General features: G+C 39.2%; 1 protein-coding gene across 1 annotated transcript in view; it reads right to left on the reverse strand.

Moving 5' to 3' along the window:
• Nucleotides 1-3,109: 3,109 nt before the first annotated feature.
• The window catches only part of Svip (small VCP interacting protein), a 40,205-nt gene continuing 23,675 nt past the window's right edge, over nt 3,110-19,639 (reverse strand). The window contains exons 3-4 of the mRNA XM_067101300.1: nt 6,641-6,805; nt 3,110-6,363 (exon numbers count right to left, since the gene is read on the reverse strand). Of these exons, the coding sequence (XP_066957401.1) occupies nt 6,349-6,363; nt 6,641-6,805 (180 nt within the window). The 3' untranslated portion in view covers nt 3,110-6,348. The remainder of the gene's footprint in view (nt 6,364-6,640; nt 6,806-19,639) is intronic.

Consider the following 19,639-nt stretch of genomic DNA (forward strand, 5'->3'; position numbering starts at 1 on the left):
TAAAGATGTTTGCTGGTTTCTTCAGAGGGAGATTGATCTGCCTTTCACCAAATCTTTCCAGCTCCTTCCTCCTGGACGGCTCTCTCTCTCTCTCCAACACCTTGCCAAAGGGATTATGTGCCTGCGGGTTGGTGACCAACCCATGTTTCCTGATAGTGGTGACCCAGGTGATACTGGTGTGCATTCATGGATCACCACCACCTACCCCTGCTTCATTGGATACTCATGGATTTCAGCCTCAGTGGCACACCTATAGAAGAGGTGGCCTTTTTTGGTATTCCAAGAAGCCCATCATTCTTTGTCTTTATCATGTAGATATGGCTAAGGACTCCTCTCCTACTCCTTCTACCATTGCTGCTCTTCTTGTACCTTCTAAAGAGCTCTACCTCATTGAGTCTCCCCTAGATGTTGTCTTATGTGTGGGAGAGACCCCCATGGTATTTTTCAGCCATCATAGTTCCTGCCTTGACTAGTTCTCACACTGTGGTGGCAAAGAATGAGACTTGTAGACTGAGTAAGGTGAGGAAACACAGTTACACTTCTTCCTCTTCATCATCTGCAGGGAGAAGAGGTCTAGAAATCCCTCTCACAAGAAGTCATGCTGTACTTTGCATGAGTGCTATCCCTCTCAAAGGGTCAGTAGTGATTTCACTCACCTAAGGGTAAGATGTCTGCCATAGGTAGGGTTGACATGGGTTTCCTGCGTGTGCTTAGGACTAGAGTCTTCCACTCCATCTGAGACTGCCCAGGACTCTCCCATACTCCAGCAGAGCTATATGGAGTAGAGGTGGTGCTACCCTCATTTTGCTCATGTATGCAGACAGGGTTCACATGACAAGTCATTGCTGTATGGTACTCTAGAGGAGAAGGGAGAAGAAAACTCTGACTGATGTTAGAATTCTATGGTACCCTCTCACAGGTAATAAAGTCAGCAGTGGAAAAGGGAGCAGGAGTCTCATGTTCTCTGTTCCACCACCTGGTATATTATCAGCCGTTAGTGGCAGCAAAGTGATCTTTAGCTAAACCTTTGCGTGTGGTAAGGCCTTCAGGTTCATGAGTTGAGAAGAAACCAACTTCCCTGGACCCAGACCATTATCCAATGTTTTTTTTTCATTCAGGAAAAATGGAAAGTTTTCCTTCTAGGAAGACAGAAAACTTTCCTGGACCTTCCTTCCTACTCCTCCTCCTATGGCTAGGTAGGAGGTAAAGAGAAAAGAATTGGGGAAGGTTACCATGAAACCATCCAATTATTTCATTTACATTTAGTTGCCTGTCTTGCTTTTGGTAATAGTACAGAGAAAGGATACTTCAGGCCTCAAGCAAACACCATTGCCTTATCAAGACTACTCTCCTTCCTTCTCTCAGACACCAATACTGTCTTATCTTCCCCTTCAGATTCTGAACGATCTGTAGCCTTCCCAGCGTGGTTTAAGAGAGATCATGGAGAAAAATGCTAGCAGTCTCTTTAGTCGGAGGGGCACAAGCTATACAGTAGTGTATCTCAATGAACAAATTCATTCTTAGACAACATATATGTGTGAGTACCTGTCATCAGAACTCATTAGGTTTACCTTGTTCTTGGACTATTGATTTTGAAATTGTTTCAAACTAAAGAGAGCTCTATAAGTGGTTTCTAGGTTTCCACCTGAATGTCATCTTAGATTTTTGCTAGGTATACACTGCAAGTCCTACTTAGTGACTGGATTTCTCCTTGGCTTCTGCTCTTGGAGAGAGCCCACATACTTTATTTTAACAGGCAGGCCAAAAGGATGGAGACTGGGTCTCACATCAAATTAGCAGACAAGAACCTAGGTATGCTTGTAAGCACAGCAAACTCTAGAAGTATTAGTGCCAATTCCTGTCCTGGCAAGAAAAATCAAATCAACTTGGGTGGGTTATCCTCAGCCACCTGTCATCTTGCAGGGGGCATATTTCTCCTCTTTCTCTCTCTTGCTTCGATAATGCTGAGGAACCACCTTCAGCTCTCCACAACTACCTTACTCCCCTGGTGCAAGTCACAGAAGTGCTAGCACAGTGACAGGAACCCCTCATGGAAGATTTGTGAGCTCTCCTTTCTATGACAATGAATCAGTTTATGGATGCATCAGAAGCAGGCTAGAACATTTCAGGGTTGTTTGTGGGGGTGGGGGTGGGGTTGTTCTGCTTGCAGGACTCACTTCATCTGCAGGTCAATGCTCTCGGAACATGGGAAGCAGAACAAGACTTAACAATATTCCATTCCAAGGGGGTTATAATGGAAGCTGTATTCCATTATTCTGGGAATGATCTGCATTTTACATACACTTTCCTCCATTTAAATTGTTTCTCCTTGTTGGGTGATCAACACTACAAGTCACTTATGTTTTTAGACTGCCCTGGCTACTCCTCATGGCCAATAGTCAAGTGGCAGCCAGTGCTGCTTATTTTCGTGAATGGAGATCTCCCTCCAGTCAGTGCTGGTTCAGCAGGTCATGAACTTTTTATTCATCCTTGCTGAGATTTATCTCCTGTCAGGCTATGCTGTAAGGTTTGTGCCTAGCTGTAAGACCATCTTCAGTCCAAAGACCTTGGATATTGCCACTTGGATGTGTTATCCATACTTGACAGGTCATATAAGACTTGCTTTCCCTCCATCAAAAATGTTGTTCTTTCTAGTGGAAAGTAAACGTGTCCTTTACAGCCTAGCTCAAGCATCTTACTAGCCTTTGGGGGAAGCCTTGTTCAAGAGTTTTCTCTCAGGATGGTCTGTCTGACCAACATGGTCCTGACAAAGAGTAGCAAGTTGTTTCTCTCTCTTTAAATTTATATTTTCCCAAGGTATACGAACCAGAGCCTTTTTCATTTTATAGTTAAACCCACCTCAGCTGCCCTGCTTGGAAACATGGCTAGTGTCTATAGGTGAATGAGGGGTATTCTCCCATTCACCCTCTTTTGCCACCAAATAACTACCTCGTACCCACGTCACCAACAGTTCCAGCTCGTGCTTGTATACCTTTGGCTTGTGTACTTATGAAAAATACAACTTACTTTAAAAAAGTTTTGTTGATTTAAGAATAAAGCTTTGAGAATAAGTCATATGACAGGATATAATGAAAAATAATACAATGAGGAAAATTACAGTTCTATTTGTAAGTGAGATAGACATGGGATAGCAGAATTTCACAGAAGCCCCTTGTATAACACATCGAGTTGCTGCTGATTGGGCCGAACAATGCTTAGAACATCACAAACCAATTATAAATGGTAAAACATCAAAGGTAATCCTTACAAATGGTTAGCTATGCATACTGCCATGCTACAGAAGTAATAATGTCTAAATTTTTATTTCATTTTAAACAGCTATGAGAATACCAGTCAACATTTAAATGTGAAAACATATGCATACGTTACAAAGTACTATATGTGCACTGCATGCACCTTAATACATGAAATAATTTCTTACCATTAATAATCATGGCCTTCATTCAGTAACAGTGGACCCATATGATTCAACAGCTTATAATGAATACCCAAAGTACAAACATATCTGGAGAAAGGAATCCATCTCCCTAGGCTGATAAATGTTGTTAGAGAAGACACAAAATCCAACATACACGAAATTAAATAAAATGGTTTCCATTTGATCATTAAATGCATGTTCCAAAATTAACAGAAAGGTATTCAGTCACATAACCTAAAATTATTACTGGAAAATCTGTTTTTCTTATAGCACACCTGTTTTCATATTTCTGCAGAACTTGTGTACTTGACACTGGGTCCCTTTGGGGCAAAACGGTAAAATTTTTTAAGTAGCAATCAATTTATAATTTATGACCTCTGCCTAAATAAAAACTGCCCATTACATAACTGACACTGATACACTGGAATCTCCTTCATGCAATTACCTTTTAAGTACTAAAGATGAAGGTGGCCATTACATCAAAATTCTTACAAAGAGATCCATTGCAAGAAGAAAACAGAGAAAAGTGGCAAACTGTAATATCTGATGTGACACCAATCACATAAACTATCAATCATAACCTCAATGACTACTTAAACTGGAATAATACAAATCAGTATTAAGAAGTCTACAGAATTAGGTTTATATATTAAATAATAAAACATTTCAAGGATATTGGAACACTGTCCACAACAAAAAAATGTTAAAAATTCTTTGCTTGGGTCACAACTTTAACTTTTCTCCTCCAGTCAATATACTGTTACTCATTTTTTTCAATGTACTGTTACTCATTTTTTAAATTTCCAGTTCTGCAATGCATTTGTAAGAATAGTCTCCAAGTTCTTAGTGAATTTTCCACAATCTACCTTTCTGTGAAATGTGTAACCTTTAAGGATGGAATTCAGCTTTGGATGGTCAGACAGTAAATTAAGTCAGAGGTCTTGAGGCATTTGAGAATGGTAATGCAAAGCACATGGCCAGAGGCATGGAAAAACAACCCCTATACACTGCACCACAACAAAACCCCTGCTTTGTCACTCCTCAGCCATGATTTTATCATCAAGCACAAGACTTCCCTAACTCGTAAACTGGCCCATCCCTTTTTTTCCCTATAAGCTGCAATTCACTTGGTACGTAGCACATTTCAGACAACAGAAAAATCATTATGCATTTCTGACTGGAAAAGAAAATTAAAATCAGTGTACTCACCATGGAAAGGGTCATTCTGAAGGAGCCAAGTTTGATTAAGTTGTAACCAAAGCAATAATTTTCTTCCTTTTCAAAAGTTTTTCTTAATGGATAGACCTCATAACAGGTAAACTAGACTGAAACCATCGGAGATTAACAAAGCACAAAAAGCAAAACCACTATCAACATATAGGTTACCTTGCCATCACTGCATGTACATACCTCTTAAAACTGGGGGTTAATGAGAGGGTAAAAATGGCAGGTTACCAAAAACCTTAAGGATAGTTTTGAAAGAATTATGTAATACATGAGATTTCAGAAGGAGTGTCATCTGACAAAATATACTTTAAATATGACACTGAAAGATTAAGTACCTAGCTTATATTAAAATATATATTAGAAACTGGTATTGTAAGTCACTAGTTCCAATGTACAATAGTGTTTTGGTGCTCCCAGTATTTTTCCAGATAATCTTCTACAAATATACAAAATCATGTTATATACAAATATATTAAATAAATATACTTATCTTTACAAACTTTCCATACCCAATAACACCTATTATCCTCAAATATGAGATGGCAGATCTTGTATTAAACATTATCCACAAATCTATTACACAATATTTCAAGGTAATTTTCAGGACCCCCAAACCAATATGCTTTGTAATATTTAGACCTGCTGCAAAATACTAATTATCACATCTTGGAGGACACAATAATACATATTACATATATCTACACCATTCATACCTCAGAACTTTGCACTGAGTGACAATGCGCACTTCTGGGAACTAATTTTCCAATTACCTCATAATAATCATGCATTCACTAAGAGGATACAATGTTAAATTCCAAAGTTCAAAATTTATCTAGTCAGTCATTACTATATAATGGAACAACACAGCAATAACACTTTTCACCATAAGTCAAAATCTAACGGGTAGTACTGTATATAAAAATGACATACTAACATGAAAAATGTACTAGGTTATGAAGCAGTATGAAGACTATTTTAAACACCAAAACTGACTAAATGGTATACCGTACAGGTATAAGCCCTGGATGTGAAAAACCCTAACAATACAACATTGCACGGAAAGATAACATAAAATATTTAATGAGAATGTTATTTCAAACCTACAATAAGACAGACAGCATACAAATCAGATTACATCATAGCTCCTGGAGTACTAGCAAAAATGTATCGCACAAAAGTTCAGTTTGATTGTAGTTCTTGCAAAGCAGTCATAATTTTTCTATGTTACGTAAAATATTGTTTGATTTACTTTATCTATTGCAGTATCAAACACCACAAAAAGTACATCAATTACTTTAGCTATTATAGACAAATACAATGATGTACTGTATTACTACGCTGTTTTACATTACGCTGACATCAGTTATCAATGGTTAAAAATATTTTTATAAAGATAACAAAATTGAGTAACTTCTCTATAAAAATATTTGTTTCTAATAATATGCAAAAGATTAACTTCAAGTCTTACTAACATAGTACGTAGTTTATATATTGCTCACCAATGGAAATTGCTATTTTAAGTTATTACTGCCAACCCGTGAGGTCCTGTAACATTGCATAATTTCCAGGATATAAACGTGTTTCTCTACACACAAGGTTACAGAATCATACTACCATAAAGAATCTGAAAACTATTGTAGTTACAATTTCCTGAGCCATCCCTCCTCTGGTGTAAATAGATGTTAATTGACCTGCCACTGAAAAATAATTGTATCATTAAAATAAGTAAAATTACAGAGGAATCAATAAATTTCCAAAATCAAATATCACATGGAATAAAAAATAAAGCTGTAGTTAAATAATATCTTCTTTAACCTGGCATCATTTCACAGGATAAGAAATGGTCATTTGAAAGAGTGCTTCCTGACCCATGATAAGAAGTTTAACAGTATTAAAAAATGAACATTCCTTATTACATTTTTATTTTAATTCTTATTGTTTTTAATTTAATTCTTATTATGATAAGTCACTTACCCGAAGTCCACCTTCACTGGCACCTGCCAGCTCTTTCTCCTTTTGTTCTAGCTCCTCTTGTCGTTTTTGTCTTTGCTTTAAGGCCTCAGGATCTTTCAACCCACGGCCTTCCTGAGCCTTCAATCGCTTTTCTGCAGCTTCTGCCATCTGCCTTCGTCGTTCTTCCTGAAGTTATTGTACACACAGTAAGTTGCAATGCATTAATATCCATTCATTTCATTGTTAACTAATTAATCATGACTTGCCTATTTCCATGGATAGGAAACACTCAGCCTCACAAATCTATATCATTCAGGATTTGACGCCTCTTACTGTGCATGCCCAAACCTACTTATGACCCTAACTCCTCTCCTCCCTTTCTTGTCTGACTTTAGAGTCCACATCATTGCTCTTCTCGTGAATGCCTTTGTATGAATTTTTCCACTGCTATCACTACTTAATTATTCATTTCACTGCTTATACTGTAAACTCTTTCAAACACTTAAAAAAAAATTTTTTTTTTTGTGTGTTTATTATGAATGTTGGCTTAAATCTAATTTAATCTACTTTTGGTCTAATGTTACTTTACATTTTTCCTGTTTCTTTTCTGATATTCATTTCAGTAGTCTCTTCCCATGGGGACGAGTAAGCTGTGTATAATCCAATATACCATAAATTTTTGCTATTGCATACTTCCTTACTAATTGCTGTAGCGTTCATTTTGAGGTTTGTCAGTTTTAGATGTTGATTTTTATACACACAATAACCTATTTCTTTTGGTGCTGCTTGTTTTTTTGAATTGTGCTATTTTATAATTTAGTGATTTCCATATCAGTTATACTCGAGTTGTTGAGTGTGGACCAGTGAGTGTTGTTGTGCCTTTGTTGGATAACAACAACCATTCTGTGTCCATCTTTCTGGGGTTATCATCATTCACCTAGAGAACCAATGCAGTTTTTGTTATAGTTGGACATTCTCAGGTTTTTCTTCACCCAGAAGAGGTAGTACTGTATATGCACTATGTACAGTATATGCTACAGTCATCTGCTGGTGTCTCTTACAACTCCTCTGCCTCTGGCAGTTTTTAATTCCTCCACTTCTGCTGGTCAAGGAGTGTGTGAGTTCATTTAGATAGTCTCATCTCTTGCCAAACCTCCTCCCTCAGTGAGGATGTTTCTTTAGTTCATGTGGGAAGGGAAAGTTTACCAATTTTGTGTCCACTGCAAAGGCATGCCAACAGCTCCAAAAAGTTTTACAGGACCCTGGTACCTGTTGTTGCTTGGTACCATACAGCTGGAATCCATCTCCACTGCTACCTTCAGAGAACTGACTGATCATGGCACCATGAAAGCAGGAACTGTTTTGTCACTGTTCATTCTCTCCACTCTGACCGCAACCCCTCTATGGAAGCAACTTACTTGGGCATGGTGATTAACACTCTAAGAGAATATGTTCGTTCTTCAGGACAGGATCCATTGCCTCGCACTCTCCATCGGACAGTTCTAGTACAGTTCACATTCAATGGCTAGTCACTTGGTGCTCTCAAATAAGTTGGTTCTTACAAACAATTCTGGATTCAGTCTGTCCAACTTCAGCCCTCCAGTTGTTGAAAGACAACATAAATAGCTGAGGGATTTGTAGTTCTGACAATGAACGAGGTGTTGCAGGACCTTCACTGGTGGCCTCAGGGAAATCATCTATGTCAAGGAGTCCCCTAATTCCTCCAATCAAGTTCGGATGTTATTGCATGCAAGACTCAGGGTTAGGGTGCCCAACTCTGGGATCATCAAGCAAGGGGCACTTGGTCTCAGGATGAATAGCATTTTCTTATCAACTTCTTAGATCTAAAGACTGATTTTCTTAGCTTCCAAAATATCCTGGAAAGCATAAAGGATAAAGGTCATGTCCATCAACATGACTGCCACTGCTTACTTAGAGAACCAAAGAGGAAACTATTCAGTCATGTTGTTCCTTAATCCTCACTTGAACAAAACAGCATAACTTACCTCTCACTCCCATGAGATCAAAACATGGTCTTCCAATGCACTCTGCAGGAGGCTCCAGACCATTGCCTTAAAACAATAACTGCTGTTTGCAGTTATTGTTTTAAGGCAATGCTGTTTGCAGAGAAGTTGGCAAGTATGAAGGGCTCTTATAGTCCACCCATTCATAACATTGCTCAATAACAAGTTGGATCTGGCACCCTGAGGTACAGATGAAATACTGCAAATGTACAACCATCTGCATTCTTATGCCTTTCCTCCCTTTGGTGCCCTCAGGCAGGTCCTCATAAAGTTATAATATAATAATAATAAAAAGGATGGCTGTATTATGCAAATTTATCTTATATAGTGTCTTTTCTATCTCCTTATGGTTTGCTTTTCAGGCTCAGCGATGTTAGTCAGCAACTGACCGATATTCATGTTGGAAAAGGATAGTGTGCAGAATATGAGAAATCTTTTATTAAAATATCCAGTCAGAAATCGTTCGTCTGGATTCAGGTTCTATTTTAGGTACCATCGACATGTTTCAACAAGCTCGTTGGTCATCCTCTGGACGTGGTTGCAGACGGTCTGAAGAAACGAGGTGCTCGGGTTGGTATTTATAGGGGGGTCTTGATTGGTGCTGAATTATGATTGACTGACCGGGGCATGTACCCTCGGGCGGAGCCTATTCTCCCAAGTCGATGTTCGGGACTCGTCTTGCGTGCGAGCGGCTTTGTAGTGCTGGGGATGAATGGAAGAATTTCGATCCTCAGATGCCGAATTGATTCACTGCGTTACCTCACAGGATCACCGCGCATGTCTCCTGGCTGCCGTGGGAGGAGAAAGGTTTCCTGCGTAATGTTGAGGGCTGGTTTCTCCTTCCCAATGTGCAATGCTTCAAGAGCGTGAGCGCGGTGAGTCGATAGTTCAATCAATTATTTAAATGACTTTCCCCTCAACATTACGTAGAAACCCTTCTCCTCCCCACGACAGCCAGGAGATATGCGGAAGCGATCCCCATAGCGAGCCAGTGAATCAAAATTCGGCATCTGAGGATCGAAATTCTTCCATTCATCCCCAGCACTACAACGCCGCTCGCACGTTAAAGACGAGTCCTGGAACATCGACTTGGGAGACAGGGGCTCGCCGAAGCACATGCGGGCAGCCAATGATAATTCAGCACGATCAAGACCCCTATACATACCAGAATCCCGAGCACCTCGTTTCTTCAGACCTTCTGCAACCACGTCAGAGAATGACCAACGAGCTGGTTGAAACATGTCAGCGGTACACAAATAGAACCTGAATCCAGACAAACAATTTCTGATTGGATATTTTAATAAGACTTCCATATCCCGCACACTATCCTTTTCCAACATGAATATCGACCGGTTGCTGACTAACATTGCTGAGCCTGAAGCGAATCATAAGGAAGATAGAAAAGACACTATAAAGATAAATTCACAAAATACAGCCATCCTTTTTAATAAGACCTATTTAAAAGAGGGTCTACTCCCTTCAAATAAATAATAATAATAATAATACTACACATTAATAATAATAATAATAATAATAATAATAATCTTTATTTGACTCAGGCCATATACAAGGAATATACAAATACAATATACACAATCTAGATACATACGGTAACATGACAAAAATAATTATCAGCAGTATCCACACAGTTGCTGAAGAACTAGAAAAAATAGAATTCATAATAATGGTAATGACAGTAACTATATGGGGAATAAAAAAAATAAAAATGATAAAATAAAAATACAGATTGCAGACGATTAATTTTCATCTGGGGTCCTTAGGTAGTTACAGAGGTCAGTCAGAGGGCTAAATCTGAATAATGAAAATTGCAGAACTCTACAGTGACATTAAACACAGTAATAACAGGAAGCTGAATACCAAAAACAGCAAGGAATGTAGAAATATAATAATAATAATGACAGATTCTGGAGATGATACTTCATAATTGCAAAATGCAGAGAATAAGGCATTTAAGGAACAAATGCCTCATTATTCCATCTTTCCACAATTTAGATCTTCTTGCCTCACTGCTCCAGGATGCTTTTATGAGTGAATTGCTGCTGTTACTCGAATAGGGTGAATCAGACTGGACATTGTTCACCTCACAATGATTTTCAAATTATCCAGGAGATTTTCTATGAGCATCTGCGTGGCTAAGTGATAAAGCGAGGAGTGTTTTGTGAGGGCGTCTCAGAATGTCACTCAGAACAACAGTGATACATCTCTATGGTCTCTTGGGTATAGTTCGTCAAAGGAACACCAATATATACTGTAGCAGTACGAGCGGAAGAGCAGCAGTTTCGTTTTCTTGGTGACAGAAGGCAAACCTCTTTGCAATCGTGTTGCCAGTTGCACATAGTTTACAACGCCTGTGTTCTATGTCTGCTGTATCTTTTAGTTAGTCCATGATAATGTGTCCCAAATATGGAAATTCAGGCACAATTCAAATGATTTCGAGAAAATTAGTGGTTCTGCAATATGCTTGCGATCTTGGGAGCAGCGACATACACTAGGTCTTGGTTTCTTGTACTGTGTATTATACAGGATATCAAATTCCCCTCTGCATATTGGCGGCAGGTGTCGATGAGTCGTGGAGACCTTTGCACTGATGGGAGATCAGAACAATATCAGCGTAACAGGGTTGTTTATTGTTGTTTTACGTTGATGGTGCATCCGATTGGAAGTGAGTTCAGTTTGACATTCAGGGCATCTGTGTACATGTTAAACAGGTATGGGAGAGATGAATGCCCTTGCTGGAGCCTGTTTAGGAGCCAAAGGTATGCGACAGCACGTTACAATTTGACACAAATTGCTGGTGTGGAGAACCAACAACCCTAAAATGCCAACTAGATATAGAGAAGTGTACACTTGTTTGTGCAGCTTCAGGAAAGAGCTTCCGGTAGATTTACTCTGTCAAATGCTTTTCTCATATCTACAAAACATAGGAAACAGGAGAGGCTGATGATAGGTAATGTTTAGCAATTCTTTCAGGATGTAGATGCAGGTGTTGGTTGGTGGTTTGCTTTAAAGCCAAACTGGTTGTCAGTAGTGTGTAGAAAGGGAGAAGTCTCACTAGAAGAAAGGACTCCAGTATCTTTCGCGCAGTGTAGTAATTGCAATCAGGCAATAATTGCCAGGCCAGCTGCATCCGCTAGCTTGTTTTTTATTACTGGTGTTAAGTGAACTCAAGGTAGGAGTCTGGGAATCCTGGTGAATTATGCGCATTGAACAGAGCAGCTAGCAAAATGTAAATTATCGGATGGCAGAATTTGAAAGCTTCAGCAGGCGACCATTGCAGCCGGGCGATTTACTATTAGGGGTAGGTTGTTTGTGGCCTCGCTGATGTTACCTGACATAATGCAATTGGCGAAATGAAACTGAATGTTATCAGTAAGGAGGTTATTTACATCCCTGCTGGAGTCTTGATCGTTTATGCAATTCAGGATAGTGCTGAAGTGATCGCCCCACATTCTTACGATAGCCTAAATCACTGATGGCTTCTCCTGCTCTCTGTGATAGCTTTTTAGTTTTGTTATTTAGGATTGAAATGTCCTTTCCAAAGACAGGGTAATCGCCAGATTCTAATTTCCCTAGACATTTACATCAGCTCTTAGTTGCTTTTCATTCAGTCTGCAATGTAAGGGCTTTGAACTGCACTCTCGCCTGTCTCATTAGCAGTGCAAAGTGTCCTTCCCTAAAGCTACCATTTTGCCTCCACAGTAAAAAATTTCTCAAATGTGTATAAGATCTTTAACCAATTCGATTTCCATCCAGGTACATTACGAGAGTTGCCTTTGACGATCTAGCGTATGCCTGCGGGGCTTACCATAGCAGAAATTATATTCAACTAGAATTCTCAGATCTCTCCTGTGATGATCATTTCTACATTTTGGTTAGTGCACAGTAGGCGTCTGCGGTTGGGCTACTGACCGCAGCCTGGTTTCCGTGGTTTCCCTGAAGGGTCTGGTTTTCTGTTGGTTTTTAAAATCCCAGTTAACAGCAGGTGGGTGATCAGTTAGGAGGTTCACGGTAGGGAGGGATGGGGTACTGAATGACACCTGTAAGGGGATGTGATCATAGCACATTGCAAGATTGTAGCAAATGTTGCAGATCACAACAAAGTCATGAAGTTGAGGGGACGTGATGCAGTGGTCCAGCCTGGAGGTTGTAACTGTGTTCATCCTGTTCTGTACATAGATATAGGAGGAGGGAGGGAGGAGCATTACATCTCTAAATCGGAGAGCGTGATTTTGACAGAAGTGAGTGAGTTCATTATAAAACTGTTTTGTGGGGTGAGAATTAAGGTCCCCAATTATACAAATATGATCAGCAGTAGAGTCGTGAATAATGCTGTGTAACTCACCTAGGATCATGCAGTACTGATCAAAATTATCGTTCTTATGGCTCTGAATAACATCAGGGTGGCCTTCATCTTTTATCTCAACAGGAGTGGTTCCCTGGCCATCTAGATCTGGTCATTTCAAGCCCAAGCCCTTTGGAAGAAGCTTCTGAAACAGCTGCACTTCCACAGGTTCCACATTCACTTAGAGTCTTCTCTTCTCCACACATGGAGTTTAACTCGCAGAAAGTCAGAGAGAGGGACTTTTTGAGGTCAAAGCTGCAGCAGTTACACCACCATGCAAAGGAGGTGGGCCCAGTTTTTTGTTGATGTGGTGAACTAATACTTCTCCAATTTCAGAAGAAACCTGGGAAGTCAGACCCATCTCTATACAAGATACTTCTGGACTGTTTATCCTCTTGCAGCTACTCTAAAAACTGTTTCTTATAGCTCAGGCCTCCTCAATGCATGTACGTAAGCTACTGCCTTGTTTGGCACCATTACACATTTGAAGAACTAGTCTTGGACTTTCCTTTGCCATAGGTTTCATGGCCAAAACACTGTCATGCAATGCCCAAGACTTGACAATTATTTTGTTCACTACCACCACCTTGGCTACCTCTTCAGACAGAGGACCACCTGCTTTGTCTGACTGAGGCAGTCAGGATTTCTGCAAATAACTCAAGAACTCTTCCAGACTCTTCATTCAAATAGTTATTTGCAAGAAGCAAATCTACATTATTATTATTGAAATGAAGAACTCAACCAGACCAGTGAGTTCACTTTCTTAACTCTCATCGGGCTGACCAAAAGGGTTTGATCTTGATAAAATGAAAATGTTGAAGATTGAGACAATTTCTCTTAGAGACTGGTTTCCCATAATTGGCTACAGAGAGATGTTTGATTCGTCACTGTCAAGTAACTACTATGGCTCATCCTGACATGTCCAATGTTGATTTGTCATCTTCCTTCAACTTTAAAAAACTTGAGATTATTGGCACTCTTAAAACAGAATATGGAGATGTCATTTTACCTTAGAAAGATTTTAATTGAGATATACACTCCTGACATAGGAGGAACATACTCCTTTGTCTACGTTATCACAACTTTATCCCACTTCATTTCTGGCACTCCTGTTAGGTGTGGCTTTCAAGGTTGCTACTCATCTTGTAAGCATAACCATCATTTTAGGCATGCTCTGGCTCAATGGATGTGAATTTCAAGAATTACTGCAGATCTGTTTTCAACTTCATTTCCTCAGGTTATACTTTTATGCTGTTTCTTCTGAAGTTTGATGTCGTCTGTCCTTCCTCTAAATTGCTATTCAGGCAAAATATGATTTAAAAATGTTTTGATGAAACAAATAATATTTTTATACAAGCCAGTTGATCTTCAAGTGTGTGCCCTCCTCCCTCCCTTGCACTCTGGTGGTTTATTTTTTGGCATTGTAAATTTATGTCTCCTTACTTTGAGCATTTTTTTTACAGGTTTGGATAAATATTATTGTAATTCTCATTTTGTACAGTTTTTGCCTGACAAACTATATTTTTGCTATTTACTATGATGAAGCTTTGGTTTTCTTCTTGGAATGCTATAGAATTCTAGGTGTTATACATTGCTGGCTTTTCTTTGGATGAAAGACAGTATTTCCAACTGGCTCACTTTCATCTACATAATTTAGTCAAACTACAGTACAGTTCCCTGAATGCACTTCATGTCATGTCTGGTAACTGTCATGCTTACAATACAGTATGTATTTTTTGTAATTAACAAATGATTATCTGATTTTTGTGTTGAGATGATTTCTACCAACCAATATTTTTCCTATTTGTATAAATGACATCTCTGAATGGACATCTCATAGGTAAAAAATGTTCTGGTCTCAGAGGTAAAATTCTTTTGTCTGAATTTCTTCACTAGAAACCTTGACTGCTGGGTCCCATAAACAGTAAAAGTGGGTCAAGGTTTGGTCCATTATCTTATGTCTTCTTTAATTCCTTTTCTGGTTTTGACAGGAGTCTAGAGGCTTGTCTATGACAGAGTTACTTTGGAGAGAGGAGTCTGTACCAACTTCTATATTTGTGCCATGGGTCATCAACAGTGTCAAGGAGACATCTCAGGGTCCAGGGGTATGAAAATTCTTTGGGGGGGGGCGCTATTTATAGGGCATAAAAAAAGCCTATCTAAAATCCTTAAGGACATCATTAGATTTTCATGGAGCTCATTCCTTCATCAATGACTTGTCAATGTCTCCTACCTATCCTAAACAAAAATGGTGGCACCAACATAATAGGATAGCTCATGTGCCAACCAAATCTACTTGATGGGACTGACAGCATCACATGTATAAAGCCATCCCAACTCTAATCATCTTGGTAGGCAAGCCCAACAGAATGCTGAGATTCCTATCCCCAGCCAGCCTACACCCTCTGAAATCAAGTAGTTCAAAATAGTTCTGCCTCTTTGAAACATCACACTTCCTAGTATTCAGCATGGCATCCGGAAGCTGATAAGATCTACCACAGCTCCCACTATTGACTTTGAAAACGAACTTCAATCCCAGGAATGGTATTCCTTCTTGATAATTGATAGTGTCAAGAGGGGCAAGATAGATATCTGGAAAGCAAATCAAATAAAATACAATGAAAACAGGTATTAGTTAGAGACACTGGTCAGTAAGATGGGAGAAAATTGTTAAATATCAATGAGGATGCGGTGGTAATGAGAGAGAGAGAATATAAAGATATTTAAGATTTAAATTAGAAAAGAGATTCTCTTGGTTTGAGAGCCCTCTCACCCATCACACAGCTTTAGCACAGAACATACACATTCTGTGGTAAAGCCATGTGACTTCAACAACAAGGCATTCTCTCATTAAGAAAGCTATCCGTATGTACTGAATCACTGGATGTCCTGTTTGGTTATCAGCTTTGAATTAATGTTGTGTTTGATTAGGCTGTCATATATTCTTGTTGCTTCTGTTATTATCATATTATTCCACAATGTTCTTTTGTTGGTAATACAAGTAATATTTGAAGGTCACTTCAATTACAAACACCTTCAATTTATTTGTCATGCAAAGAAACTAATGTCTTGGGTGTTCTGTTTTTTATCACCAGCATCTAATAAAGTACATTCTCAGTTATGGTGGATAGTAAGTTTTTGCTTAGAAAATAAGTAAATTTCAAAAAATGCATTACAGCTTGCACTTCTCCATAAGCAGGGGTGACAGGAAATTAACTCTCCATATATCCATGTTCTAAAATATAATATAAATTGAAGAGCTCAATATGAAATTAATGTGCCTGCATTTGATGCAGTTTTTCCTTTAAGAATTTTATGTGTATGCTTATGCTGTAGTTATTCCTGCTATGATAAAAACTGAATAAAACTTACTTTTTTTCTAACTCTGGGTAAGAAAATCTGTGTTATTACCATGCTGAATGAACAACATTTAATGGAGTCAATGCCATATGTTAATCATGTGGGTGGCTAACTTGCTCCAGAAGTGTGACAGTATTCCCCTTTTGAAAAACAAATCACATACATCTAGGAGGGGGAATGTTGCTTGCAGTGGGTGGGTGGAACTACTACTGCAAACTCACTTTCAATATAGCTTCAAAAAATGTTTGGAATAAAAATCTAATCTGTTCTATGAGATAATTCACAGGACAATTCTGAAGTGCTTCTATATCATCACAATGGTTACTAAACATTTTTTGTGGCAGCATGCTACCCAAGCAAATTCAAGTTTTCTAAGTTATAAATTTTCCTTTACGATACAATTTAAAAACCTATGACCAACTCAACAAATTTCAGTTTACATGAGTCTCTCGCCTAAAATTAACCTCAACCTAAACTTACACTTCTGTACTTGTAGCATGTTATTTATTTACAAGTTACATTTTATTAGTGAAAGGATTTTCTTTTCATGTTACGTACTAAGCATTCCCATACTAACTCAGTTTTGTGGCATCTGCAGAAACACGATGTTCATATTAATATGTATCCTCTTTCAACATCAAGCATCTAACTTAGTATTCCTTGCAGTAAGTATTCAATATTTATCAACTGGTCTTGTACTAATTTTACCAAAAACAAAGAATGATAATTCAGAACCTCCCTAATGTTCTTAGCAGCCCTCATAGATTTACATTGCGAGATCATTCAACAGCATATATACTGTATGTTAACTTTTACAAAAAATGACAATTTTATACTAAAATAAAATTTTATATATACTGTACTTACCCAGTAATTACATAGCAAATTAGTTCCTCTTTGGCAGCTAAAATTTTTGAAATTCGTGGGTCGTAATTAGTTTTGTTTTGGGGTGGTGATGGCCTCACCCCTGCTTTTGGGGCTATAAAGAGAGGAACAATTAGTAAAGAGCTCAATTTGTTTATACCCTTTATGTCCATGCAAGGAGGAGGAGGCTCGATGTGCAATTACAAATTACTGGAAAAGTATACTGTATATAAACTTATTTTATTATAAAATGTCATTTTATAAGTAACTTACCCAGTAATTACATAGCTGATTCCCACATTGAAAGAAGGTGGGAAGCGTGGACATATCTACCACAAAACATTAGTAAAGGTAATGAATTTGAGAATAAAAAAATTTGCTAATACTGAATCAATGCTTGTTGTTTCCTTAACTGATAAGAGAGCTGCTGCAAGTAGATAGTGCCTCTGGTTGGCACTCATCTTATCGTGTAGAGGTGAGGCAGTATAGCCTGGGGAGCCTACAACTTTAGTGGGTACTTTGCAGAGATGGACCAATTCCAATGGCTAGCAGGGAATACAAGTTGCCCCTGCCCAAGGTGCAGTACCATACAAAATAACCAGAACAAATATACTGTACAGTCACCAAAACCACCAAACACAATTAAAAAGACACCAACACCCAATGATTAAAAAGGACTGGAGGGTACTCCAAGTACGCAGTACTCCCAGGCTCCCCTACGGCTCAACACCCTATGCAAGGCGAAGTGATGATAGAAAGGAATATTGCCTCCTATGTTTCCTCCCGCAGCACCATGCCAGCTGCGTAAAACAGACCCAAGGTACTGCACTCATAAACTGTTTCTATATCACGTAAGTAATGTGAAGCAAACACTGACTTATACTTCCAAAAAGTCAATTGTAAGATAGAAGCGAGGGATAAATTCTGTTTGAATGCCAAAGAAGTAGCGACTGTCCTTATCTCAAGAGCTTTCACTTTACATGAGGGAAAAAACTCTTCTCCAACCATAGACTGCGCTTCAGATATAAGACCTCTGAGAAAGAACACTAGGGCATTGTTAGACAGAGGGTGTGAGGGATTTTTCACTGAACACCAAAGACTGCTTGAAGTCCTACAAATTGCCTTCATTCTGTAAAGGTAATGCTTAAGGGCCCTCATGGGACAGAGAATCCTCTCAGTCCTCTCCTCTTCAGCTGGACCCAATATATCAGTCAAGCTCTTAACTGTAAAAGAATGGGGCCATGGTTTTGACAGTGTCTCATTCTTTGCCATGAATCCCAGGGAAAAAGAACACACTGCATTCCCTTGGGAAAAGCCAACTCTTTTATCCAAGGTATGTATCTCACTGGCCCTTTTTGCCATTGCTAAACCGACCAGGAAAAGTCTTTCAAGTAAGGTCTCTAAGAGAGACAGACTGCATGGGCTCTAAACGGGGACTGGATAACCATCTGAGAACTATGTCTAAGTTCCCGGAGACTAAGGTAGTTTCCTTTCATTTGACTGAATCGAAGGACTTCATGAGGTCCAACAAATCCTGGCTGGAGGACAAATCCGTTCCTCTGTGCCAGAAGACAGAGCTTAACATGGCTCTGTATGGCTTTATAGTGGAAGTGGAGAGACCTCTAGTTGTTCTTAAATGTAGCAGAAAATCCACTATTTCTGCTATAGAGGTCTAAGTAGAGGAAACATTGTCTTCTACACCTTATCCTGAAGATCGTCCACTTTGCCTGATAGACCTTTTTCGAAGACTGCCTTCTACATTTAGCATGTAAGGGCCAGGGTATACAGGTTTTGATGAAACCGCCTGAAGTGCAGTTGTCTGAGTAGCTGTTGCTTTTGAGGCAACAGTCCCGGGAGGTCTGAGAGCAGTTCAACAGATCTGGAAACCACTCTTTTGCTGGCCAAAATGGGGCTATCAAAATCATTGATACATTTTGGTATGACTGAAATTTTTGTTTAATACCTGTCTCACCAAACTGAATGGAGGAAAAGCATAGAGTTATTTGTTCGACCAGCCCTGTAACATGGCATCCACTGCCCATGCTAGAGGATCCAAGGCTGGCGAACAGAACAGAGGGAGACGATGGTTTCTGGAAGTCGCGGAAAGGTCTATCAGTTCCCCTACAGCTTCCACAGATCTAGGCATACTAGTGGGTCTAATGTCCACTCCATGGGGAGAACTTGTTTCTGGCAGCTTAGTTCGTCTGCTAGAACACTGAGTCTTCCTTGAATGAAGCGGGTCACTACTTGTGTGTCGTTCTGGTCCAAACCAGAGAAGGAGGTCCCTCGCTGCCTCGTAAAAAGAGAGAAGGAGCAAGTTCCCCTTATTTTTTTATGTAAGACAGGGCAGTCGTGCTGTCTGAATGGACTGCCACTGTCTTGTTGCACATATCTGAGGCAAAGAACTGA

The sequence above is a fragment of the Macrobrachium rosenbergii genome, chromosome 56, assembly GCF_040412425.1.
Source record: "Macrobrachium rosenbergii isolate ZJJX-2024 chromosome 56, ASM4041242v1, whole genome shotgun sequence".
Taxonomy (NCBI): Eukaryota; Metazoa; Arthropoda; class Malacostraca; order Decapoda; family Palaemonidae; genus Macrobrachium; species Macrobrachium rosenbergii.